Consider the following 27,976-nt stretch of genomic DNA (forward strand, 5'->3'; position numbering starts at 1 on the left):
ATGAACTGAGGTCTATATACAGTCTCCCCTGGCCACTGAAGATTTGGCAGTTTTATTAAACAGATGAGGGACAAAGAAAGCTAGTGATTAGGGCAGTAGCCAAAGCATAGCAAGGGCCGGAGAGATGACTTAGTGGTTAAGGTGCTTGCCTGCAAAGCCTAAGGACCCATGTTTGACTCTCCAGATTCCATGTAAGCCAGGCAAACAAAGGTGAGGCAAGTGCAATGTCACACATGCCCACTAGGTGGTGCAAGTATCTGGAGTTCAATTGCAATGGCTGAGGGCCTGGTGTGCCAATTCTGTTCCTCTCTCTGTCTTTCTTGCTCTCCCTAAAAATAAAAAAATAAAATAAAATTAATAATAAGTGTAGCAGTCCACAGATGGGCCTATGGGCACATTCTCAGATCAGAATGCCTCACTACTCGGGAGAAGCCAAGATCTGAGACTACATCAGTGCTCCTAGAAAGACCCTCTCAGGAAGCGGCTTCCACTCAGCAATTTCACCCTGTTTTGAGGTCATCCCTCACAACAAAGCCTTGTCTTCCCGCCCCCCCCTCCCCCAGAGACCACTAACCTGCTCAAGGCCCAAAGAATAAGGCATTTTGGACTGAAATCTTCACTCTTCCCACCTTAGTATCTTCAGTATCTGTTAAGCCTATGCTCATTCACAGATAAATCGTCAGAGCAAAAAGAGTCACACCTTCACCCTGGCAGTGCCACCTGTAAGCACAACAGGTTAAACACCACTCTTCACTGGGTCAACTTCTCTGATGGGGAAAGGCAGGACAAGGAAGGGCAAAATGCCCAGAGTTCACACTAAAGTCTGTTTTACAAGGAGGCAGGTGTCAGAGCACCAGGAACGACCATGGTGGCAGCCTCATAGCTATGACATCTGGACTAAGAGAAGGAAGTGGAGGGCACAGGGCCAAGGATGGAATCAGGGGTAACTGGCACCTCACTGAGCTGCCTGCTTTCACTCTAAGCCCTGGGGGCTGCGCTTCCTCAGCACGCCACCTGCATGTGCACCGTCAGGGCTGACACCCAGCCCTTGCTCTTCAAAGCCGTGGGCCCCGTCCTCTTCAGAGGCCTCCTCGTGCTCAACACAGCCATCTGCATTGAGTCCAGCATTCTCAGCCAAGACAGCAGGATCCTCCTCTTCATGAAAACGGCAGGGACACGTTTCTGGCTCTGAGTCACACGAGGTAACAGAACCAGCTTCCTGGGCGCTAGGGTCAGTGGGCAGACACTCCCAGCTCAAATGGCCTGATTCTTCCTCTTCCACCATTCCCATTCTTTCAGCTGTTTCTTCAGCAGAAGGCTCGTTTGGATCAGGGTAATCCACCAGGATTGTTTCTTGTCTATGCTGAATACAGTCTGAAAGGTCATAAATTGGATAAGTCTCTTCAGGATAACCTAGAGAGAAAAGGAGCACAAAGAACATCTCTAAATAAATAAATAAAGTGTCAGGCTCAAAGAGGATTCTCTGGCAAAGGCCATCCTATCCTAACAAATCCATTCAAGAAATCTCTAGGATAACTCTAATAGTTCTAAGGTTTCACTTGAACAAATTCCTAGCAAGCTGGCTGACTACCCCAGTGCTCTTTGAAACACAAACCAATGCAGAGGAAAATCCCTTTTAAAGTGTAAGGTGCTTGGGGCAGAGTTAAGTCTCACCCCTCGTGCTTCTGCAGAACTGATGAAGATTAAATAAATAACACAAGCCTTCAGCATTAAGAAAGTGCACTAAATACCAGATGGAGGGAGCTTAGCTTAAAGCTAATGTTTATAATTTCTATTTGGAACCATTTCCATATCTTCAGAGGGAGGATGGGAAAAAGAATGCTAAGCTCTTTACAAAATAAACCATGAAGCTTTCTACTTATGAAAACAATCAAAATAGTTTGCAAGTGTCAGAAGCACAGGGCACATCAGCCAAGACATGCCTAAGATCCCAAAGGATAAACACTGCATTTTCAAAGACAGAATCCCCACTGCTGGCTTCGTGGTCTTCATAAAATGGAACAAAAGAAAACAACAAACTGGTAAGCAGAGCAAGTAACATCCCAGCTATGATAATGAGAAAAGAAAAGGATGCCAAAGGAGGGAATGAAATAAAATCAATCTGTGTCAGCCAAGCCAAGCCTGAGCAGCAGATGGGCCACGCCGCAGCTCTTATGCCAGGGCTGGCAACAGCCAGGCTCACACACAATGTGCAGAGCTGCAGAATTCAAAATGCGTTTGCACACTGTGGTGACTGACAAATTCAACCTTAAGACACACCACTTTTGCCTACCAGTTGTGAAAAACATCAGTCTTTTTAGGTCTTTTATAGGGCATTTAGCCTTTTGTAGGGCATACAGAGACATTTTTACATTACTTACTGGTTTTTTACTGATTATGTTATACAGACTCAATGCAGAGAAAAACATTTTTTTTTAATTATGACAAGTTTAAAAAAGAAATCACAAATCACTCAGAATCCCACCACTGATAATTTATTGTATTTACCTTTGGACTATTAATCACATGTAAACATGTTTTTCTTCCCTGTTTTAGTAAAAAGGTTCATGCTGCACATGAAATGTACTATGCTTTTCTACACTGTATCATGAGCATCTCTGTGTACCGTTAGGCATCTGAAAGTTGGCTGCAAGATGTCTCATCACACAGCTTGACAGCTGACATGACTTATCACCCCTCTCTGTAGATACTCAGATATTTCTAACTTTCTCTGTTGTAAGTAATACAGTCAATAAAAACTCTGAACAGAAATCCAGGTCTTCTCTAATTTCTTAAAATAGACATCCACAAACATGAAAACTAGACCGAACAGAGTGGACATTTAAAAACTTTTTATACTCTGCCAATTACTTTCCACAAGGTATCTATAAAATTTCAATCCTACCAGTGATGTAAACTGTCCATCTTGTCACACACTCACCAGGACTGACAGTAGTAGAAGAATGTGGCCATGCAATCTTCATGTCCACTCCAAAATGCCTGTCTGTTGAAGCTTACCACTGATGGTACTTGAAGGTGAGGGCTTTGAAGGTAATGTAGGATTATGCCCAGCTGGGGAGGAGCACTGAAAGTATAGAAACTAACCCTTGGAGTCATTGATCCATGAGTGGGCTAGAGCAGAGCCTGAGGGAAAGGGGAGAACTAACCTGCCCCTATTCTACTGAGGGTCCACTGAGGGCAGTGGAGTTACTGGTTTTCACCAAGGGGTTATGGGTTATGAGTTGTAAAAGCAGCAGTCAGCCATTGAGTGTAGGGGGAGACAATGCCTCTGGATATTCCTTCCCACCCTGTGGCTCTTATAATCTTCCCAACCCCTCGTCCGTAATGTTTCCTGAGCCTGGGAGGGGGTGTCCTATGTCTAATTTAATGTTTAGCTCTCAGCAACTTCTGGATTTCTGCTCTGATACGTTTTGAGTGTCCTCAGTCTCTACCATCACCCTGGCAGGCTGGCAGGCTCACTTAGCAGCAGCACGTTGGCTTAACTTGCAATTTTTTTTTTTTTGTGGTTTCACCTGAACCCTGGCTGTTGCGTGAGAGATGGCTCATCTCATGACAGGGATTAGCTATCTTTTCTTGTCGTGTTGATAGATTTTGGTTATCCCCAGTATTTGCTGCCTTCTGTTAAAGAAAAACAGGTTCTCCAACAGAGAGTGAGAGCACTGTAGGCTAAAGGGGATAGCTGAGAGAGCTTCTGGTGGGTACAGCACCTCTTTGGGCCAGACTAGTGACAGCTTCTCACTGGAGTCCGTAAATCTCATCCCAGAGGATTCTGACTTGGTTCCCAGTACCAGCTATAAATTCCTTCCCACTGAGCAGGTTTCTTAGCCAGAGAGCCATTGGTAACCCATCTGGGATGGTGCCACCATTGTACAGGTGAGAACATCCTGTCTGGCTGGTCAATGTCGTACAGTAGGGTCCCATGCTTAGTGCACAATATTGGTGGCCGTTTTCTCCCAACAGCTAATGCAGCACTTTCCAGCATTATATGAGCTAGCCATCAGGGAACTGGCTTCCTTCCAGGTTTCAGCACGTTCTGTGTCCGCAGCAATGTCTTACTTTTTCCCCCCAGGTGAGTCATCAGGGCTTTGACAGAAGTCTTGTTTTGGGGACCTTAGAGGTCTCACTGACCGATAGCTCAATGTGAGTTGTAACTGATTTCTGGCACTGGAAGTTACAAGCCAGAACCAATTGGTTTAGGACTGGGCTTCATCCCACCCTCTCCAAGGCCCTTCTGCTGTCTAGACTACCCCACTCCTATTGAGGGTTATAGCTTAGTCTGCTATCCAGAAAGAAGGTTTCTATGGTACTAATTCACTCTGGCTTTACTTTAGTGTGTATCTCCCCATGCCCCTTCCCTCCAAGCCCCTCCATTCCTATTATCTTTCCCCCAAGTTGCCTGTTGGGTATGCCTGTAACTCAAACTGCTCCAGGTTAGAAACCAAGTATGAGGGAGAACTTGTGGTTTGTCTTTCCCTGCTTGTGTGAGTTTTCTTAGTATGATTTCTTGCTGGTTCATCCATTTTCCTACAAATTTAATTACTTCATTTTTCCTTACTGCTGAGTAAAATTCCATTGTGAAAATGTAACACATCCTCATTATCCATTCATCAGATGATAGGTATTTGGGTTGATTCTGATTCTTATTTACTGTGAATAAAGCAACTGTAAACATAGTTGAACAGATATCTGTGCACTGAAGACTAGAGCATTTAAGGTAAATGCCCAAGAGGAATAGGTGGGTCAGATAATGATCTATTTTCTCTTTTCCATTCTGGTTATACAAGTTGGGACTCCCACCAACAGCGAATGAGGGTTCCTTTTTAGATATTAGACCTCTGTCAATAGTATACAGATGGCAAAGATTTTTTTCCCATTCTATGGGTAGCATATTTGCTCTGTTTAGGGTATGTCTATAGCTGTAATAGCTTTTCAGTTTCATGAGATCCCACTGAGTTTTAATTTCCTGGGCTTACTGGGATCTTATTCAGGAAGTCAATCCCCACTCCTATATCATGACAGTTCACCCCATTTTTCCCTCAGTCTTAAGAGTTTCAGATCTTACATTGAGATCTTTAATCCAACTGGAGGTGGTTTTTGTGCATGATAGGAGGAGTGCATCTAGTTTCATTTTTCTACATGTTGTAATCAAATTTCTCTAGCCCCATTTAGTGAACATGCTATCATTTCTCCAGTGCACAATGGTGGCTCCACTGTCAAAGATCAGGTAGTTCAAGCTGTAGCTGCTTGAACTAAGGGCTCTGTCTTCTATTCTGCTCCTTGCTCAGTGTGCCTGTCTTTATGCCAGTACCATGCTGTTTTTATTACTATGGCTTTGTCATATAACTTTAAATTAGGTATGTTGATACCTGCAGAGGTGATTCTTTTGCAGAGGATACACTTTGATGTCCAAGGTCTTCTGCAGTTTCATATAAATTTTGAGATTATTTTGTATTATCTCTGTGAAGCATGACACTGGAATATTTTTAAACTTTTTTTGTTCATCTTTATTTATTTATTTGAGAGTGACAGAGAGAGAAAGAGAGAATGGGTGCACCAGGGCTTCCAGCCACTGCAAATGAACTCCAGACGCATGCGCCCCCTCGTGCATCTGGCTAATGTGGGTCCTGGAGAATCGAGCCTCAAACCGGGGTCCTTAGGCTTCACAGGCAAGTGCTTAACTGCTAAGCCATCTCTCCAGCCCAACACTGGGATTTTTATTGATATTGTGTTGAATATCTATAATACTTTTGGAAGAATGACCATTTTCACAATATTAATTCTACCTATCTATGAGCATGGAAGGTCTTTCCATCTCCATATGTCTGCCTCAATTTCCTTCTTGAGTGTTTTTATATTTTCATTATATATATTTTTCACTTCCTTGACTAGTGCTATTCCAAGGTACTTAATTTTTCTTGGTGGCTATTGAAAATGGGTCAACCTTGCTGACTTCTTTCTCAGTATATTTGTCTTTGGCATATAGGAAAGCTACTGATTTTGTATCCTGCCACTTTGCTGAAGGAATTTATCAGCTTTAGATGTTCGGTGGAGTCTTTTGGGTCACTTATGTATAAGATCGTGTCATCTGCAAATAGGGCTACTTTGACTTCTTCCTTTCCAATCTGTACCACTTTTATACCTCTCTCCTGTCTTGTTGCTTGGGCCAGGACTTCTAGTACTATGTTGGAGAGCAGAGGTGAGTGTCTTGTCCTCAATCTCAATGGGAACTCCTTGAGTCTTTCCTCATTTAGTATGATCTGGGCTTTCAGTGCTTTGAATATGTATGCCTTTAGGTGGACGGCTAAGTTATTAATTTCAGTTCTGTCTGTTATGAAGGCATTCAGTCCCCTAAATTTTGGTATGTTGTGTTTTCACTATTATTCAATTCTATAAATTTCACAATTTTCTTTTTCATTTTTTTCCATGATCCATTTATTGCTTATACATGTTTCTCAGTCTCCAGGAGCTGGTGTACTTTCGGTTGTTTCTATTTCAAACTTTTCTTTAAAAAATATTTTTTGTTCACATTTATTTATTTGAGAGCAACAGAGAGAGAAAGAGGCAGACAGAGAGAAAGAGAGAGAATGGGCGCGCCAGGGCATCCAGCCACTGCAAATGAATTCCAGATGTGTTCGCCCCCTTGTGCATCTGGCTAATGTGGGTCCTGGGGAATCAAGCCTCGAACCGGGGTCCATAGGCTTCACAGGCAAGTGCTTAACTGCTAAGCCATCTCTCCAGCCCTCTATTTCAAACTTTAATGCATTGTGATCAGATATGATGCAAGGAGGTATGTCAGTCTTCCTGAATTTATGGAGGCTTGCTTTATGCTCTAACATGTGGTCTACTTTGCATGCTCTGCTATATATAGTCTCGTTCATAGAAGGCTGCATGAGCTGCTGAGAATATGTTCTGTGGAATTGGGATGGAATGTTCTGTAGATGTTTGCTCAGTCTAATTGATCTATGGTGTTATGAAGATCTATTATTTCCCTGTTGATTTTCTGCTCGGATAATCTGCATTTTGATGATAGTGGTGTACTAAAGTTTATGGGGAAACAACCCTGAGTCAAACCACCACAGGAAGTTTCTTGAAGAAAGCAGATGGAAGGGGTCCATTTTTCTGACCCACCCTGTTAACCTGTTGTAAGTTGAGACCATTAATAATTAAAGTTATAGCCAGGGGGGGTGGTGCACACCTTTAATCCCAGCACTTGGGAGGCAGAGGTAGGAGGATTACCATGAGTTCAAGGCCACCCTGAGACTACATAGTGAATTCTGGGTCAGCCTGGGCTAGAGCAAAACCCTATGTCAAAAAAAAAAAAATTAAAGTTATAACTCTTGGGCTGGAGAGATGTCATAGCAGTTAAGGTGCTTGCCTGTGAAGCCAAAGGACCCAGGTTCAATTCCCCAGTACCCACGTAAGCCAGATACACAAGGAGTTGCATGCATCTGGAGTTCATTTGCAGTGGCTAGAAGCCCTGGCACACCCATTCTCTCTTTGTCTCCTCTCTCTCTTTGCTTGCAAATAAATAAATAAATAAAATAATTTGAAGTTATAACTGTGATGTTTGATTTAATCCCTGCCAAGGTGAAGGCTTCATGGGGTTTGGTGCTTCTGTACATTTTCATGCTCTAGTTTTGGTTACTGTATTCTTCCTTTTATGGGCTCTGAGGTTGGAATATTCCCTGTGTGGAATATTCCCAGAAGTATTCTCTTTAGGTTTGGCTTTGTGTTGACATAATTTGTAGAGCTATCTTTTATCATGGAAAGTCCTCCTTTCTCCTATTATGAGGGATATTTTCACTGGGTACAGTAGTTTGGGTTTGAAGCCAGATTTTTAGACTTTGAAAGTATTCCATTCCAAGCCCTTCTGGCTTTCAGGGTTTCCATTGGGAAAAAAAATAAATCTGAGGTAGGGCTGGAGAGGTGGCCTAGGGTTAAGGTGTTTGCCTGTGAAGCCTAAGGACTCATGTTCAATCTCTCTCCAGATCCCACATCAGCCAGACGCACAAAGGTGAGGCAAGTGCAAAGTCACATATATGCACTAGGTGGCACAAGCTTCCTGAGTTCAATTTCAGTGGCCGAGGCCCTGGCTCACCAGTTCTCTCTCTCTCTAAAATAAAAAATACATTAAAAAAAGAAAAATATGAGTTAATTCTGATGGAATTACCTTTATATGTAATGAGTTCTCACTGCTTTTAGCACTCTCTCACTCTCTATTCCTTTTTATTATTTTGAGTTTTTACTATGATGTGTCATGGAAAGTTTCTTCTTTGGTTCTGTTTGGTATTCTGTGAGCTTCTTGTATCTTTACGGGTCTCTCTTTTGAAAGAATAGGAAAATTTTCAATAATTTTGTTGAATATGTTCTTTATGCTCCTTGCATGTATTTCTTCCTCTTCTGGTATGCCCATAATCCAGACATTTAGTCATTTTAGGGAATCCCACAATTCTCTCATATTCTGTTGCATGCTTTTTGAAACTTACAGTTTTTGGACTCCCAACCAATTTCCTCTGTTTTGTCTTCCAGTTCTGAGTTTTTGTCTTCCACAAGACTACTCTGTTATCACAGTTTCTAGGGAAGCTCATTTTTGATTTTTGTTTTCTGTTGCATTTTTCTGTATCATATCCATTCCTTTACTGAATTCCAGTTTCAGGTCAAGGTTTGATTTTCTTGATGTTTCTTGGGATACAGTCTTACAGTTCATCATGTCTTCATTAAGCTTAATCAACTGATTGTTGAGATCCTCTATTTATTGACTCACCTTCAATTCATTTATCTCTTGTAAGATCTCTCTGGTTTTCTTTCATTGTGTTAAGCTGAGTTATGAAATTTGTTTGTTGTGATAGATAATTCTGTTGCATTTCATTCATGCAATTGCTGGTTTTGTTTTGTTTTTTTCTTTTTTTTGAGGCAAGCCCAACAGACTGACTTTAAATTTATTTATTTATTTATTTATTTATTTATTTGAGACAGGGAGAAAGAAATATAGTGAGAATGGGCACAGCAGGGCTTCCAGCCACTGTAAACGAACTCCAGGAGCAGGCACCACCATGTGCATCTGGCTTACATGGGACCTGGAGAATCGAACCTGGGTTCTCAGGCTTTGCAGGCATGTGCCTTAACTGCTAAACCATCTCTCCAGCCCCAGACTGGCTTTTTATGAGAGAGTGAGCATGCAAGAGAAAGACAGAATTGGAGTGCCAGATCTTCCAGCCACTATAATCGAACTCCAGACATGTATGCCACCTTGTGTGCACGTGCAGCCCTGCACATGCGTCACCTTGTATGTGTGGCTTACATGAATCTGAGGAGTCAGACATGGTTGTCAAGGCTTTGCAGGCAAGTGCCTCAGCCACTAGCCATTACTCCAGCCCCACTGTTGGCTTTTTGATGCTTTGTTTCCAAATCTGCTATTTGTTTGGTTAGGGTCTTATTAAGTTCATCTAATAAGCTTATTATGCTTTTATTTTGGGATTCTATGTCGTATCTTCTATATCTCTGGAGACTTCCATTACAGGCATTCTTGGTGGGAACCTCTCAGCTTGTCCCAATTTTAGTTTGTGTTTTCTTAGAAGACATTTTTTTGATGTGTTTATTTGTGATCTGTATATCACTGTGAAAATGAAATGCTGCCTATGTCAGTTCAATGTGTTGGTACACTTAATTACCAGCTGGTGGTACTGTTCTTTAAAGTTGTGGATCCTTTAGAAAGTGGACCTACTGGAAGAACTGTATCACTGAGGGCAGGTCCTGAGTTTTTACAATCCAGCCCTGCTTTCTCATCCTCCTCTGCTTCCTCCCTGCCAGTGTGACCATGTGTGATGCTGGCGACCTCCTCAGGCCTGCTGTGCCATGCGTTCCCTGCTGTGAAGGACTCTACCCTCTGTCCCTGTGACCTGAATCAAACCCTTTCCCTTCCATCAGCTGCTCTGGGTCAGGAATTTTGTTCTAGCAACAAGAAAGTAACTGATACAATCCTCTTTGTTGAAAAGTGTATGTATTTTTTGTCTGTTTCCAAAGTGGAATTTCTACTATTGAGTTTTCAGAGTTCATTACCTGTTCTAGATACTAGTCTTTTGTTGTATATATATGACTGGCAAGTATTTTCTCCCGCCATTAAGCTTATCTATTTATCATCCTAACAGTGCCTTTTATGGAACATAAACATTAAATTGTGATTAAATCCAATTTACACCTTCATTAATTATGCTTTTGATATATAACCTAAGAACTATTTGCCTAGCTCTAGATATTAATCTAGATATTAAAGGCTTTCCTTCTTTCTTTGACATTTTTGAGATGAGGCCTCATTATGAATATCCCAGGTTTGACCTTAAATTATTGACTTGTCTTGCCTCCATATCCCAGATACTAGAAATTGTAAGACTGCACTACAATGTCCAACTCTTTCTGTGTATGTGGTTTTTTAATAGAGATTTATAGTGTTATATTTTACATTCAGGTTTAAGATAAATTGAATTATATATGCCAAAAGACTTAGATTGTGGTTGACTTTTTTTGCCTATGAATTACTCAAACACTGTAGTAGTTTCTTTTCTCACTGCTGTGATAAAATACTGACAAAACAACCCTGAAGAATGAAAGGTTTGTCATAGCTCACATGGCTGCAGGAGCCTAAGACAGCTGACCACACTGCATCTGCAGTCAGGAAGCAGAAGGATAAATGCTCGTGGTGTTCAGCTGAATTTCTTCTTTCTATCCCACCCCAAGAATAAAATGGGGTCCTGCCCGATTGAACTGTGCTGCCCATATTTAGTGTGGGCTTTCCTACATCACTAGATTAAAACAATCTAGAAACTCTCTCACAGACATGCTCAGAGACTTGTCTCCTAGGTGAGTCTAGATTCTATCAGGGTGACAACATTAACAAGTCTAGCCTTTGTCTGTTTGACACTCAAACATGTCACTGTTAAACTATAACACCTTGATCCGACAAGCTTAAGACTATCTCATAATGCAAAATGGATTCAGTCCAACTTCAAGAGTGCCCACTGTCTTTAATAGTTTCAACATGGATCAAATGTGTAAGTATAGTCTTCTCAAGCTCAAGCAATCCCTTGTTAACTGTGAGCCCCTATAACATCAAATAAAAAAGTTACACACTTCCAACACACAATGGCACAGAGTAAACACTGCTGTTTCAAAAAGGACAAATGGCACATAGCAAGGAAAGGTTAGACCCAAGCAAGACTGAAGCCTAGCAAACACTAAAGGAGGTAGCTCCACGTCGGGCAGCTGGGCTCTGAAGGGCTTGGGGCAGCCTCGCTCTTCCAGCTCTGCCGCCTGCTGCACTCAGCACGCACAGCCTCTCCCTCGGCCCACCTGCACCCTGCGCCTGCAGCTCTCCTCAGCGGGCACCCCATGGTTTGGCATCTCCAACATCCTGGCTCTCCACTGGAACTTAGGCTTCATGCAAGGGCCACGTGGGCTCCTGTCAGGGCCTCTGACCCCACCACACATGGCCTGGCTGCAGTGACTCTCTGGAGCCATGGAAAATGATCCATGACCCCCTCAATCTTGCATCTTTCTTGCATGTAAAACCACTAACACTGGACAATGCTACCAAGTTCTGCTGTCAGCTTAGGATAGAGGCTGATTCCCTTGGACCATAGCAGTACGGGCCTCTATATGCCTTAGTGGCTTATTCTGCAAAATCACTTTCCTAGACAGTTGTTTTCAAGTGGGGAACCTTGTGTGGCATTCTCAGTTCAATAAATTTCTATTTTTACAAGTTGGGGTCTGATATAGTTGGGTCCTGCCCTCGGGGCACCTTTCCTATTGTCTCAGTGCAAGAACCAAGCTATTCTTTCACAAGATTACTCATTAACCATTACAGCTGTAGCCATGCTTGCTTATTTGTTTCTTTCTTTCATTTTGGTTTTTTGAGGTAGGGTCTCACTCTACCTTAGGCTGACCTGGAATTTACTATGTCATCTCAAGGTAGCCTGGAACTCATGGCAATCTTCCTACCTTTGCAATCCAAGTGCTGGGATTAAAGACATGCACTACCATGCCCAGCCCTTTCTCTCTCTTTTTTACTATAGACCTAGATAAGAGTTCATTCCACAACCTGAATGCCAGCCTGCTCTGAAACTTCCTTAGCAAAATAAATTAGTTTATAACCTTTAAATTTAGCCTCACTCAAGTTCTCAGGACACAGAGTGCAGCCAGAGTCTTTGTGAACATATAGCATGAATGACCTACCCTAGCCCAGTTCTCAATAAGAGTCCTCGTTCCCTTGAGGACTCAGTAAGAGTCCTTGAAATTCATGAGCATGGCCTCCATTGTCTGCATTTCTTTCAGCATTCTGGTCTTCTGAACTCCCACCAGTATGGCTTATTAGGTTTTGCTTACAGCATTCTAGGGCTTTTATAGCCCAAAGTTCTAAACTCTTCCACATTGCCTCCTACAGATGAACTAGTTCAAAGGTCTATGGAACACTGGTCAGGGCTATCACAGCCACACCTCCACTTCTTTCAGAAGCAGTTTTTTGTTTGTTTGTTTTGGCTTTTGGCTTTTTGAGGTAGGGTCTCGCTCCAGCCCAGGCCGACCTGGAATTCACTATGTAGTCTCAGGGTGGCCTCAAACTCAGAGATCCTCCTACCTCTGCCGCCTGAGTACTAGGATGAAAGGCATGTGCCACCATGCCTGGCTTGTTTTGTTTTCTGCATTATCTACTGTCAAAAGCAACTTAAGGGAGGGCGGGTTTATTCTGGCTTGCACTTTTAGGGAATACAGTTCACTGAGACAAGGAAGGTAAGGCTTGCTACCTTGCTGCCATAGTTAGGTGCAAATCAGATGGATGGTGACACTCAGCTCACTTGTTCTTATTCTGTCTAGAACCCCAGCCCATGGCATTGTGACACCCACACTTAGGGAGGGTCTTCCAACACCAATTAACTCAATCTAGCAACCCCGTCTTCTAGGTGATTCTAGATACCATCAAGTTGACAACCAACACAAGCACTGTTCCTCCTTTTATCAAAACTCAGTTGTGGGGAGCTGGAGAGATGGCTTAGCGGTGAAGGCATTTGCCTGCAAAGTCAAAGGACCTCGGTTCAATGCCCAGGACTTACATAATTCAGATGCACAGGGTGGCGCATGCGTCTGGAGTTCGTTTGCAGTGTCAGGAAGCCTAGGTATACTCACATTCTCTCTCTCTCTCATAAACAAGGTGTTTTCATATTAAACAACCAGAAAACTAAACAAAATGTAGGAAGCACCAAGTTTTAAACTGCATAATAGGCAGTACACAGTAATCCTTGAGAGAAGAAAAGGGAGCCCAGTGATCTCCCTGAGTTGAGAAAAACAGAGATTAGAGTTCAGGGAGGGAAAGAAAGCTAGAATTTATAGGGAAGATTACTGAAAAGCACAGAGCTTCATAGAGAAAAGTCTCCTGAGGTAAGCAGACAGAACTTCCTCATGTTTTCACCAAGCCCCAACCCTTGCACACAGGGACAAGAACTAGCTAAGGCTAGGTAAACAACGACTGAAAGCACTACTAGTAAAAATTCCTAAAGTTCACCATAGTTCAGAACAACTCATGTTCCTACTACCACAATGCAAAGCCCCAGAGACACCATGTAAAACAAGAGTGTTGTCTTACCACTGGGGCTAAATTAGCCCCAGAACATGCTGTAGAGCCAACCCAACGAAAATTTAAAAACAAGCCTTAAAGAGATTCATTGTATTAGGAAGAGTACGAAAAAACTGTAATTCTCATATTCTGCTGGTATAAGGACAAAAATGGTACACTCCCTTTGAAAAGCAAGGTGACAGTGCCTAATAAGGTTAAACATACAAATACTATAAACCCTAGAACTCTCACTCCTAAGCATACACCAAAGAAGAAATACCCGTACACATCAAGCACATACAACTGGTTTTAAAAAACTAGTCAAATTTCTTCCTGGGGTGACAGCTAACAGAGAAATAAGAAGATGCTGTCACCTTCCCAGTCCTCCACGTAAGGGGCTTCCTCGGCTTCTCTCTCTGGAGAGGACCTATCAACGAGCTTTCCTTCTTTCATGACTCTGGTGATTTCTCGGAGTTGATGCAGCAACCGTTTCTCTTGGTCAGAAGTGACAGTCTGTGATCTGTTTAGAAACATAAGACAATTCAGCCATTAGTGGTAAATGTTCCTAGGCAATGGACAGAAACATCACTATGCTCTGTATGGATCCTAGAACAGAAAATTTAATAGTAATTATTCTAGGAGTTGATCCTGGAACTACACATCTGCGAACTGGAGACACGAGTCATTATTTTGGTTTTATAAATGGGAAAACTAAGGCTCAGAATATATCAACAGACTGCTCAAGGTCCCACGGTGAGTGTGGTCAATACTAGGATATGACCACAGGCGTCTTTTAGTTCACTGTTCTCATGGTATACCCCACCATCCTAACTCCCTAATCTCCTGCCAGTTTACTCTCATATTTATTTTATTTACTACAGGACAATTTCTCTGAAGCAAGGTCATCAAAAAAAAAAAAAATGTTCTGGGCCACCAGCCTCAACCAGACAAAAATATGCTCAGTTCCCTCACACGCAGGTAAAGCCTGATGCAAAAAGTGGTACATGGCACCTTACATTCATTTAAAGTGGCAAAAGTTCCTGTCATATCTACCTACACACACACACACATCACACACACACAAAAATATTTTAAAGGATAAAGAACAAAATGATTTCCCTTCCAACATTACGATGCTAACTATGGAAAAGGAGGGTACAACATTTCTGCTGGCCTAGGTGGGAAGGAAACAAAGACACTCTGACTGCCACTTCTTCCACACCAAATGCCTCCAGAGTCATGAGCTTCAGAAGTCTGCCCACTCTGCCTTCAGCTGGACCCGGGACCCAAAGTCCTCTTAGAGGTCCGTTCTTCCATCAGTACAGGGTCCCAGACTCACACCTGAGCCTGAGCCCCACGTCGCCTCTTCTTCTCATTAAGACAACTTTCTAGTGGGGGGAGTCAGGGACAGAGCAGGAGAGCCTGTGTGCTAATCACAAATCTCAGGAACCCCCAGACCATTTCTCTGTGCTTACAGCGCTCTGATGTCTGCAGCATGAAACAGTACTGAGATTCCTGCTTCCTAACTCATGAAGAATTAGAAACCTTTAACTAAAATAGGGAAGCTAGGCTTGGAGAATCATTAATAGACAAAATTTCGAATTAAAATGTCCTCTTTGAACTCTGAAAAAGTGTGCTTACATTGATCATTAAATGCATTAAGCAATTAACTATGGCCCACTTTATCTCATCTTCTGAATTTACTACAATGAATATTTTTATGGGATTCTTATGGGATCAACATTCTAAAACTCCTGGAGAACAAGCAGTTGGATACCTTCAATACAGTGTAGCCTCCTCAGCCTATCATTCTGAGAGCTCAGTAATGAAGTGTCAGTCTGACTGCTTCTCATTTCCTCACCATATGTTTATCCACGTCCATGAAATGTTGCTTCCACCCCATCATTTTTACCAAAACTTCCAAAAATCATCAGTAACCACCTTACTCCTTGGTCCAGGGTGTTTTTCTTCCAGTTCATTTTCTTACCATGGACTGCAGTTCTGAAAGTTCCTCCTTTACTGCGGAGACACCTTACTTCTTTAAGTATTGCTTTTGCTCTGACTTGGCCCACTTTCCCTCTTCCGCCTGGTAGAGCATGGACTTCATAAGGGATTAATCCTATAAATGTCCTTTCTCCACTCCTATAGTCATGGTCTAGAGAAGATGACCCAGTATTACAGACTAAGCCGTCACTCCTACAGAGAAGACATCCTAACTCTCTAGGTAATCTTTATTTTTTGTACAAAGGCCCATCTTGAAATGTTGATTATTTCCTTTCCATTTCCACTTGGTGGCCTTGCCACTACTTTCAATTTTAAATTAACTTTAAATTCAGGCCCCTGAAAACCAGGCCCAGGTTCATGAACAGCTACAAAAATAGGCAAGATAAATTATGTATGACAGATTCCCAGACACTAGAAGCACAGACCTGTGAGAGAAAAACACTACAGAAATTGGGGTTAAGAATGAAACCAGATTCATACCTCTCAGTGCCTACCCTAGAATCAACTAAAAATGGATAGGATAGCTTAATGTAAGACCAGGAAAATGAATGAAACCAAAAATCAGTATGTTAAGTGAAATTAACAGACTCAGAAAAACAATTGTCACATGTTTTCTATCATATTCACAACCGAGGTTTAAATTTATGTGTGTGTAGGTCTTGAAACTAGAAAGGGGAGCATGACAGGGGGAAAAGGGAACTTAGAGGATGGGGGAGGGAGGAAAGAGAGGGTAATGGCACACAGGTGATAAGGAAGCAGAAGAGAGACTATTTGCATGGAGGAGGGGACAAACAAAGCACAATCAGGTGACATGGGGAGAACAACTGAGGCAGGAGATGAATTAGAACCAAGTCTGATTATGCATATGTATGAAAGGCTATAATGAAACCCACTGCTTTGCATGCTAACTTGAAAAACGTAATTTTACAAACTTAGGGATACAAATTATAAGCAGGAAAGAAATGTAGAAACATGGGCTGCCTAGCCCTTACAGTTCTGGGTGTGCAAAGCCCCACAGGACTATCTGTAAGGGTAAGGATTAGATTAAGGAACGAGACAAAGTCTCATTACACAGACTGGAAAAGGAGATTTGGAAAGAGTCAGGAGCCATGTTCTCTGTCATGGAAGGAGAGCTGCTTTCTACTTCCCAAGAAGTGTTATAGAAAATGTTCTGCATAATCTTTGCCATGTTACAGGCTAAAATCAGTGTGTCTACAAGGGATCCACATTTCAATATCATACAAGGAGTAAGACATTCTGGGCTAGGACCTGTGCCCCAGAAACCAGGAGGTGGTATAATTCCAGCAGCAGTGCAGGGACAACTTCCCTAGCACTGCAACAAAACATACAATAGTCCTGGCCAAAAAGAAAAAAAGTAGTTAGAATTTGTATGGTAAAGGATCATTTGACTTGAGTTTGAGTAATAGTAGGTGAGTTTGAATAATAGTAGGTAATAATTTAAAAACAACATCATGTAGTTACCTACCCCAAGCCTTAGGAGCTGGGTCTCCCAAGTAGGGGACTCTGTAGATGTTTTGTCAGTAGATTTCATGAATCTTAGGCATGGCCTGGGACTTCCAATGGCTCAAGCCAAGGTATAGATATTTTTCTGAGACATGAGGATCTACAAAAAAGCCTAAGCAGTTTTCTACCCTGAATATGAGTAGAAATTATGGGGTAAAGGCCAAAAAGGCCACAAAGGTGTAAGTGACATGTACTTAGTTTAGTTCCTCATACAAATAGTCACATATCAGATAACGTGTATGAGCAACTCAGAGCATGGTCTGTGTTCAGTAAATATCAGCTGTTTTATGCACTCATACAGATACAGTTATGCATGTGTACTACATTAGGGAGCACTCTATATAGAAACCTGGCTCTCTGAACTATCAGTTCAAGGTTCTTGTGCTTAAACAGACGACATTCATCCTCACAAATTTCATGTCAACACCACTGCAGATATTATACGGCAATGCCAGGCCAGAACGCTGCAAACTGAGGGTGCCAATTCTGCCACGCAGCCAGCGACGAGCAAGCTGGGGTTAGTGCGCCGAGCAAGGGGACTGAGAACTAGTACCGAGGAAGGAGAGCAAACAAGAGGCGAACATTCAGTAGCAGTTTGCTGGGGCAACCCCTCCCCCCAACTGCGCAGGAAGCTTCTGAGGAGCCCTATTATCACATCTTCTGGCATGGGATTTTGCTACTCACCCGAAACCCCTTCCCTCCATCCTTGTTAGATGGTCTACTTGAAACTGAATCAAACTACATTCTGGTTTTCCTCCCTGGACTTCCTATGTCTGTTTTCTTTGTTGTTGCTACTTGGCTCAACCTCCTACACCTGCTTTTTCAGAACCTTGGCCTGTAATAGTAGCAAGAGAAGTGTGCCTCCCTGTGAGCATCCTCAAGAGAAGTGTGCCCTACCTGTGGGCACCCTCAAGAGAAGGGTGCCTCCCTGGGGGCATCCTCAAGAGAAGTGTAGCCCTCCTATGGGCATCCTCAGGAGAAGTGTGCCCTCCCTATGGGCATTTTCAAGTGCTAGTCTGGCCCCTAATACTTACTTTACATGTTTAATTCTGTATTGGCAGTGGGCCCAAAATACAAATACCTAATGTGATAACTTTTTAAAAATTTGGTCTCAAATAGAAAGGATAATAGTCAAGAATCATGTTTACTTAAAATCAACATGAGAGTGAATTTGGGTAGCGCTGCTTGCTCCCCTTCCCCTTCCATCATCGCAGATTGCACTCCTGTGAGTCTGGGCACAGCTGCAGCCAAGCTGAGATCACCTCGGTTACCCCAGCCACAAAGGAGCACATCCGTGAGTGAACTCCCACCAGCACCAAGCAGAACTAAGACAAATGAACACACACACACACATAAACCCAGGCCCTGTGCCAAATACTCACTCAAAAGATGTGCCAGTAAAACCTGACCAACACACTACCTCCAGATAGATGGTGGTGACTACTGAGGAGACTCAAAACTCATCAAGGCGCTGAGAATAAGTGACTGAGCAGGGCTCAGCACTAAACAAGACATCTATACCACACCCTCCAAGGCTCAGCAGCCACTGTGGAAGAAGGGGCAGAAAGAATTTGAGAGCTGTAGGGTGGGGAGGAGAGGTGTGAAATGCTGGCTTCCAGGCCACTGCATCATGACTGCACAGTAACTGCTGGAAACTACACAAGACCTATGCCATATTGGGCCCATCAACATTCTGTGATGAATGATGGAAGAGGGACTGAGGCTCCTATTTCTCCCTGAGGAGTCACTGTCAGTTAATGGTGGCTGGGGGAGTAGAAGGTATTTTTTCTGCAGCAGGATAACCACTGGCAGGATCTATGTGCTCTGGTATATAATTCTCCTCTCATGCTTATATAGGCAAGGCCAATTAAACTCAGAAGGCCATACCTTCACAGGAAAAAAAAAGAAGGCATCAAATAAAAGAGGGATTAGTTAAGAAGAATGAGTTCAGTGGAATGGGTTGAGGGGGGTGTCAAAAAGTTAGTGGGAGGGGATTAGGACCAAAATACATTATATGGCCAGGCATGGTGGTGTCCACCTTTAAAATCCCAGCACTCAGGAGGCTAAGACAGAAGGAGTGCCATGAGTTTGAGGGCAGCCTGGGGCTACAGAGAGAGCTCCAGTCATCCTCAACTAAAGAGTGAGACACCCTGATTCAAAAAACAAATAAAACATTATATGCATGTATAAAATTTTCAATAAAAATTAACTAAAAAGAAAATTATACATTAGAGAGCTAGGAAAATATATTCCTTAAAATTATGCTGTTCTACTTTACAGGATTCATCAATTTATTCACTCTCACAATAATTTGTAACACACTAAACTTTCAGAAGTGTGTTGCTTGATAAAATAAAAATGTTAATTGAGAAAGAAATATTACAAATAAAATGACAACTATGTAAGATGAAAATAAGTGGTATACATCTCAAAAAAAGGCAGAAGTATGGATTCTTCAAGCAGGAAACTGAGTCCTATGAGATGAAAACCTACCTCTCGCCATTAGGCCCCACTCTATTGATCAATTTTTCCATGGCTTCCTCTGTCTCCTTGAGTTTTTCTTGCAGTTGAACAAGTTCAAAATTGGCTGCAAAACAAGCATCAATCTAAGAACCATCATAGATAACTCACTAAGCCCTTCCAGGAAACAAGCTGACTGCAACAACCTACAATAATCTGGTTGGTTCTGAGACTCAAATAGACTGTAGTCTCTAGTTAATCCAATCAGCACAGAAGCAAGAAGGAAGTTCTGGCCACATCATTGCATAAGGATACAAGTTTATTAAATAATAAATTATTCCCTCTTCCATGTAAAAATACAGCAGGACAAACTGAAGAAAATATCCAGGAGATATAAACCTCTACCAAAGTCCCTCAATAAATGCAGAAGATAAACATATAATTTATGATCCAAACAATGCTTTTGAAAAGGGAACCAAACCTATTGAGCACTTCAGAAAAGGAGTAAAGACCCTGAGTTTTACCTGCACTGAAGGTCTAGGAACATACTTAGAAGTTAATTGTTTAAATGTTAATATATTTCTTCAATAAAGGAGGACTTAAATTAGAGTTGAGCTATCTGTGCCCAAACTGTTCTATCCTGGTTGGCTACATTAAAAAAAAAAAGTAGGCCATGCTAGGACCTACGTGTCTCTCAGATGCAATTTTCTCAACCAGGATCAGGAAAGAGTCCACACATCTACTAAAATTAACACTGTGACCCTAAACACAGACTAAGCCACTCAATCAAAACATGAAATGAACTTTTAGGCAGTAGGAAAATAAAATGCTACTCACTATATAAATGATAAAGATTTCCTTCTCATACCGGAGTATTCTTCTACCCAAATATACTGAGTGTATTATGATAAAATAGAATATCTCAAAACCCTCTAGTGGGGCTGGAGAGATGGCTTAGTGGTTAAGCGCTTGCCTGTGAAGCCTAAGGACCCCGGTTTGAGGCTCGGTTCCCCAGGATACACATAAGCCAGCCAGATGCACAAGGTAGTGCATGCACCTGGAGTTGGTTTGCAGTGGCTGGAGGCCCTGGTGTGCCCATTCTCTCTCTCTCTCGACCCTCCTTCCCTCCCTCCCTCCCTCTTTCTCTGTCACTCTTAAATAAATAAATAAATAAAACCTTTTAGTACTGTCAGAACAAGTTCTCACGCATGCATTTAATCATGAAGCTAATCATCACTGCTATTACCATTATTACAGGAAAGGTAGACTTAGAAATTCATTTATTTCTTTCTGTCTCAAATGCATTGTGTGATAAGAAATAGGATCTTCAGGTATGTCCAACCCATGGCCTAGAATAGTCATGAATGTGACCAAGTACAAAATTGTAAACTTACTTAAAACATTAGTATAATTTTTTTTGCAATTTTTAACTCAATTGTGCAGTTTTTGAGCATGACCTTTGTAAGTAGCAAAATCATGTCACTATGTTAAAAGGTTAGGCACACTGGCAAGTGACTCCAAAAATCTGTAAAATGTTATTTGTGCACATACCATGTTGCAGTTAGCTTTGTGCTGCTGGCTCAAAATACCCAACCAAGAGCAATTTATAGGAGGAAAGGGTTTATTTTGGTTCACAGACTTGAGGGGAAGTTCCATGATGGCAGGGGGAAACAATGGCATGAGCAGAAGGTGGACATCGCCTCCTGGCCAACAATGGGTAGGCAACAGCATCAGGAAGAGTGTGCCAAACACTGGCACGGGGAAGCTGGCTATAACACACATAAGCCTGTCCCCAAGAATACGTACTTCCAAATTTCCATCAGCTGAGGAAGGATCTAGTATTCAGAACACCTAAGGTTTTGGAGGACAACTGAATCAAACCACCACATTCCATCCCCTGCCCCTATAAACTGATAACCATCATGATGTAAAATGCAATGCATTCAGTCCAAGTCTGACAACTCTAGTCTGTGACAAGTATCCAAGTAAGATAATTCTAACCAGTGATGAATCTATGCAGTTCCAATTCCACGCCTGAAGCTAGGCTACTCACAGACTAGGAAAACTTCATCTAGTGCTGGCCGCTCTCCTTGACAGTCATCCCATAGTCCTGGGTCTCCACTGCAACTTACGGTTCATCCACATGGCTCCATTGGGCCTCTTTTCAGATAATCCAACAAGCCTGTTTCACATTGCCCATGGCCATTTTCAAAAAGAAAAACCATGCTGCAATTTCAATGACCATCTCTTTCCTGCATATCAGGTAGTACTAGGTAGGCTACCAACTTGTTAATCCACAGGGGAATAAAGCAGACTACGAAGAACAGGACACTCTTTCAGCATTCAGGCCTCTTACTTCAAGAGTCCACATTCTTCCTGATGTTCCAATGCAGATCAGCTGGCCCAATCTCAATGGTTGTAATTGCTCAAACAATTGCAGCTGAATGGGCAGCAGTTTCAACCTCAAGATTTTACTTCCAGCTGTGCCATATCCATCTGCTCACACCAGTCCATTTCTATGCAAAGCAACCTTGCAGAAATTCTCAAGACACAGTCATAAAAGCAAGCTTCTCATACAAACTGCTTCTAACCCAGTCCAGGCAAAGCTCTTTCTTCCCATTATAAGCCAAACCTCAGAGTCCTTAGTTCTTACTGCATTCAAGTCTTTCAGCTCTCACCAGAATAGTCCATCAAGCTGTATTTAAAGTACTTGAAAGCATCTTTAGGCCAAGGTTTCAAATCATTCCACATTCCTCCCTCAAATTAGTCACAAAAGGCCAAAAGCCTTTTTCAAGTTTCTAGTAGCAACAAACCCACTCCAAAGTATTAAACTTTTTCCCTAGAGGTAATTGCTGAGTTTGGCAATGATGCAATTTCTCTGCCTCAGTTAACCTGATTGTGAAATAACAGTATTTGCTATAAGTATCTGGAACTCTGGAAATGAGAACTAACAATACCAAATGTTAAACATGAAGTTCCCAATGGTAACAGAGTGATCTGGGAGTCTTGTACTTTTTGCAGCACCTTTCCCTTAAAAGGTCAATGTTGGGCTGGAGGGATGGCTTAGCAGTTAAGGCACTTGCCTGTGAAGCCTAAGGACCCATGTTCAACTCACATAAGCCAGATGCACAAGGTGACACAAGTGTGCAAAGTCACACATGCACACAAAATGGCACATGCATCTGGAGTTTGCTCTCCCTCTCATAAAAAAAAAAATCACAAAAAAGCCCAACGTTAACATGGAAACCTTTGACAATTCTCGGAGCTAAGGTAAAATGGCATCAGCGCCTTTTACAGCAACATTTGAGAAGAGCTATGAAGACCTCCCAACAGCCTGTCTCTCTGGCTGTTCTGCAGCTGCTTGACTTAATAGCACTCGTGAATACTCTGAGGAGGACCACTTACTAATTTTCCTGTGGGAGTTGCCCGGCATGGCAGTGGCGCATTTCCGGTCCTGCGCAGTTTTCCCCTTTGAGAGCTGAGGGTTGAAGGAGACACAGCACATCAACAGCAGCTTAGAACCTCAAAATCATGGAGACCTCACATTAAATGATTAGCAAGAGAAGGTTGGGAGATAAAAATTAAGTTAGAAATTAAATATTACAACCAACCACTGAAAGATACAGGAAGGTAAAAACTGATCAAGGAACAGGGACAAACATCTCTCTATGGACATCTATGGCACTCATGTGTTTCCAAATTTGGGGGACAGTCTCATACCCAACTAGGCTGCCTGCGAAAGTCCTGGGCAAGTAACTAAAACCACCTAAGCTTACTCTAGGTAGAGGTGAAGCCTCTGTCTCTACTTGCAGGGCACAGGCCTGTGACTACAGAAACCTGCCTGGAGGTGGGCGTCACTGAGGGGTTTGCACTGAAAAGGCCCACACCACAACTCACTAGAACTTGGCCATGTTAGGCCTAGCTTCAGAACATAACAGTTTTGTCTCCGGAGACTTATAAAAGATGACATTAAAAACAGCATCTTGGGGCTGGGAGGTAGCTCAGCTGGTAACCGTGCTTTGCCACACAAGCACGAGGGTCAGAAAGGGCCTGATTCATCCTGACTTCTACTCTCTATTTAAACAGCCGGGGTGGCCATACACGCATGTTACACTAGCCCTGTCAGCACTGGAGACTGAAGAATCAGAGGATCGCTGGTCAGCTAGACTGATCAAAAGCAGTAGATCTAGATTCAATGAGAGACCTCTCCTTTAGGAAATAAGTGGAAGAGCAACAGAGAACATCCGACATTCTCCTCTGGCCTCCACACACATGTATACACTACACACTGACATGACACATAACCACACCACATGTATTACACATGCAAAAAAAAGCATGTCATATCCTTGAGAGAAAAAAAGGAAAACAAAGTGGTATTGGGCCTCACAATGGCTACTTGGAAATCACTGTGCTAATCCTTTGCCCTTTTTTTTTTTTTTCAAGGTAGGGTCTTGCTCTAGTCCAGGCTGACCTAAAATTCACCATGTAGTCTCAGGGTGGCCTCAAGCTCATGGTGATCTTCCCACCTCAGCCTCCCAAGTGATGGGATTAAAAGCGTGTGCCACTATGCCTGGCCTCACTGTGCCAATCCTAAGAATTCTTGGATCTTTATGTTTTTTAACTTGAAAGGATGTTCAGTCTTTTTATTTCCTCTTCTTTATTCCTTTCTTTTTTACTTTGAATTCTATTGCTCATGGGATCACAAACTAAAAATCTAGGTTTGGGCTGGAGAGATGGCTCAGCAGTTAAGGCACTTGCCTGCAAAGTCTAAGGACCTGAGTTTGATTCCCCAGTACCCACTTAAAGCCAGATGTACTAAGTGGAACGTGCACCTGGAGACTTTCATTGCAGCAGCTAGAGGCCCTGGTGTGTCCATTCTCTACCTCTCACTCTCTCTGCTTGCAAATAAATAAAAATATTTTTACAAATCTCATTCAAGTTCTGGTTTTGTCACTTGTAAATTCTGGGGCAGCTCAAACTCTGTCAAGATTACTCATTTTAAAATTTAGGCAACAGCTATGCTAAGTACCTCACAAAGCAGGCATGGTTTAAGAGATGGTGGACTCGAACAAGTTTCATGAGCTCTAAAGGGTTTTAATGGAGACAATCACTTTTTATTATATTAGATTTTCACTGATATATTAAAATTATTCCACTTACCTTAAATAGAATGTATAGTATATACAAAAAAATCCCAAAGCCATAGATTGGAATAATTTGGCCCATCAGGCCTCTTCCACTACTTCCTCCAGTGCCTCCACCTGCTCCTTTGGCCTTTGCAAAGGCTTCTGCCAGGTGAGACCTCTGGAAACGGGACCCAGGGGTCTGGCCATCCAAGGGTGCCGAGCGATGATGCATTACAGGTGGGAATTGACCCGATTTTCCTGAGAAAATAAATCAGTAGGCTTTATCTCTTCCACTATTTTAAATATGGCTATTATGAAAATACCTCTGGCATCCAGGTACAAAGAAAAGAAGTCAACTCAAGCATGCTTAAGGAAAAACGGAAACTTTATTAGGAGGACAGAGGTATTACATGGATACAAAATACAGTGTGGGCAATCTCTAGCTGTCCACTTAACCTGCTTTTTATCTCCCATAGTTCAATACAGTCATGTGACTAGTTTTAGCCAAAGGAATGTTAGTGGCTGTTCTATATTCGGCCTATGAAACTTCTCATGGATCAAACCACATGATCACTTCTCTACTACAGGATGGATGCTAATGTCCAGGGAGAATCCAGAGCCTCCATCAACCTGATTCCTAAATGTACATGTGGCTCAAAGCCCTTCACTGCTCCAACTCTGCTCCCTTACAGTCATCTGGACCTGAGTGTGCAAGAAATAAACTCCTATTGTGTTAGGGCCAGCAGATACTTTTGAGTCTTTCTGTTACTGCAGTTAGCCACTTGTATCTAACACGGACAAAGAAATCGAATGTGGACTCAGGAGAAAACAGAAGCAGAAACTGGAAAGCCATCAGGAGCCAGGACAGTGATTCATACAGCAGCTCAAACTCTGTGGGGCTAGAGGTTTTTTTCTGTTTCTCTGGGCACAGCTTCATTCGCTTTCCTTCAGATAATTTCTCTAGCTTCTTTGTACACACATTGGAAGATGGTCATCCCCAAACCTCTCAATCTGCAAGTCTTTTAAGAGGCTGGCTAAGACTAGCCTGATTCCGAATTCCTTGGTGGAAGGCTGAATGCCAGGCTTGGAGTGGTAAGCAAGCACCCCTTTCTACTCAGCTGTAGAAAAGTCCTCAGCAGTCAGAGTACAAACAGGGCCAAAGGGGCCCAGCCTTGTGATTAAAGAGCAAGAAAGCAAGATTTAGAGAAGGGACGGGTGATTCATTTTCCTACTTTTAATTTGTTTTTGTTTTTTGAGGTAGGGTCTCACTCTAGCCCAGGCTGACCTGTAATTCACTATGTAGTCTCAGGCTGGCCTTGAACTCACAGTGATCCTCCACCTCTGCCTCCCGAATGCTGGGGTTAAAGGCGTGCGTCACCACACCCGACCCAAAAACATGCTTATAAACCTGGATTATCAAATTATTTGGACAGAATAATGCGTCCACTGCACTCAGCCCTTACAGTGTGGTACAACGCGTTATGGTATTTGTAATCTATGGTGCTCAGGAGGCTGGAATGACAGCCCCTATTCAAAAACTTGAAGAGAGGATTACAGGTCAAAAAGGAGCTGTCCAGCAGCCACCGGGTTGAAAGTGCAAAGGAATAAGTTACTGGGCACATTTAACCAACACAACTTCCTGTCCCATCGTAAATGTTGCTGGTTCCTCTTCCCAGTATTCGGTATCCATGTCTTTACATTGAGTCTGTAAAAGTTCTGGAACGTAGCCAAAAGGACTAGTTTCAAAACATCACAAACATAGCAATTACAGAAGATTAATGGGAATATCTTTAAACAGGGGGAATGCAATATTTTGTTCTCCATCTCAGGAACTGAGGCACAAGTTATAAAAGTGTCCAGGTTTAAGCTGCACAGATGGCTTAGTGTTTGAGGCAGTTGCCTACAAAGCCAAAGGACCCAGGTTTGATTCCCCAGGTCCCACTGAAGCCAGATGTACAAAGTGGTGCATGCATCTCAAGTTCATTTGCAGTGGCTGGAGGCCCTAGTGCACCCATTCTCTTGCGCTCTCCCTCCTTCCCTCTTCCTCTCTCTCTTTCAAGTAAATAAATAGAAGGATAAAAATGCCCAGGTTTCTTCCCTCCTCGTTTTCTCCCTGCCCCTCTCTTTCTTTGTTGTTTTGGTTTGTTTTCTTGAGACTGGGTCTCACCTACTGTAGTTCAGGCTGACCTGTAACTCGCTATGTAGATCGGGCTGGTCTTGAACTTGCGTGTTCCTCCTGCCTCTGCCTCCGTGCGAGGCTTACAGGCATGTGCCAGGATTGGAGGTGTCTTTTTTTTTTAAGATTTTATTTTTATTTATCTATTTGACAGAGGGAAAGGGTGGGGGAGAGAGAGAGAATGGGCGCGCCAGGGCTTCCAGCCACTGCAAACGAACTCCAGATGCATGCGCCACCTTGATCATCTGGCCTACGTGGGTCCTGGGGAATCGAACCTGAGTCCTTTCCCTTTGCAGGCAAGCGCCTTAATCGCTAAGACATCTCTCCAGCCACCCCCAACCCCCGAGGTGTCTTTTTAAAGGCAGTGGGCGCCCAGCGCCAAGTTGGAACTCCACAAGGTTACTTCACACAAAAGCAAGACACGGACGGACCCCTCACGAGGCAAACCCCGCTGCGGCCTCGGAGCTCGTGAACGGAGGGTGACCGTGACGAGGGGCTGCGTCAGCCACGGTTCCGGCGAAGGCCCGCCCGGGAGCCTCCGGCAGGTGCAGCCGGCCGCGGCGCCGAGGTCCCCGGGACCCGATCCCGCCCCCGGAGCTCTGGTGAGCAGGCCCGCGCGCTCGTACCTTCGGGGGCCGCCGCTGGCTCCTGCCGCTGTCCGCGGGACAGGAAGGCCTTGGGCAGCAGCAGCGACACGGCCAGGACGAGCCCCGAGGCCAGGGCCACCCTCTGCACCGTGGAGTACGCCATGGCTGCACACCTCCGCCGCAGATGCTCACCACCGCCGCGACTGGAACCGGAACCGGAACCGCGACGCGCACGCCGGCTCCCCACCAGACCGCGGACGGCGTCGCGCGAGGGACAAAGGGGCGCGGGGCGCAGCGTCTGTCTCCTCGCTCCGCCGTGCGGGGCTGCTCCCGCGCCCCGCTCGCCACCCACCCCAAGTCCTACTGTTCGCCAGCTACCATTCATGCCATCGCATCCATGCATCTGCAGCCAGAAGTAGTAACCCTGAAGCGCAGGACTCAAATCCACTACCTCCACATTGCTTTCAGAACCATG

General features: G+C 43.3%; 1 protein-coding gene across 1 annotated transcript; it reads right to left on the reverse strand.

Annotated features, from left to right (window-relative positions):
• Positions 1-600: 600 nt before the first annotated feature.
• Positions 601-27,669, reverse strand: Ric3 (RIC3 acetylcholine receptor chaperone). The gene is made up of 6 exons (XM_004650891.2): positions 27,541-27,669; positions 24,773-24,996; positions 23,015-23,087; positions 19,643-19,736; positions 13,996-14,141; positions 601-1,413 (listed from the first exon to the last, which is right to left on the reverse strand). Exons 1-6 carry the CDS (start codon positions 27,662-27,664, stop codon positions 974-976), a joined length of 1,101 nt encoding a protein of 366 aa, XP_004650948.1. The 5' UTR covers positions 27,665-27,669; the 3' UTR covers positions 601-973.
• Between the last annotated feature and the right edge of the window lie 307 nt (positions 27,670-27,976).

This window comes from Jaculus jaculus, chromosome 3 (genome assembly GCF_020740685.1).
Source record: "Jaculus jaculus isolate mJacJac1 chromosome 3, mJacJac1.mat.Y.cur, whole genome shotgun sequence".
Classification (NCBI taxonomy): Eukaryota; Metazoa; Chordata; class Mammalia; order Rodentia; family Dipodidae; genus Jaculus; species Jaculus jaculus.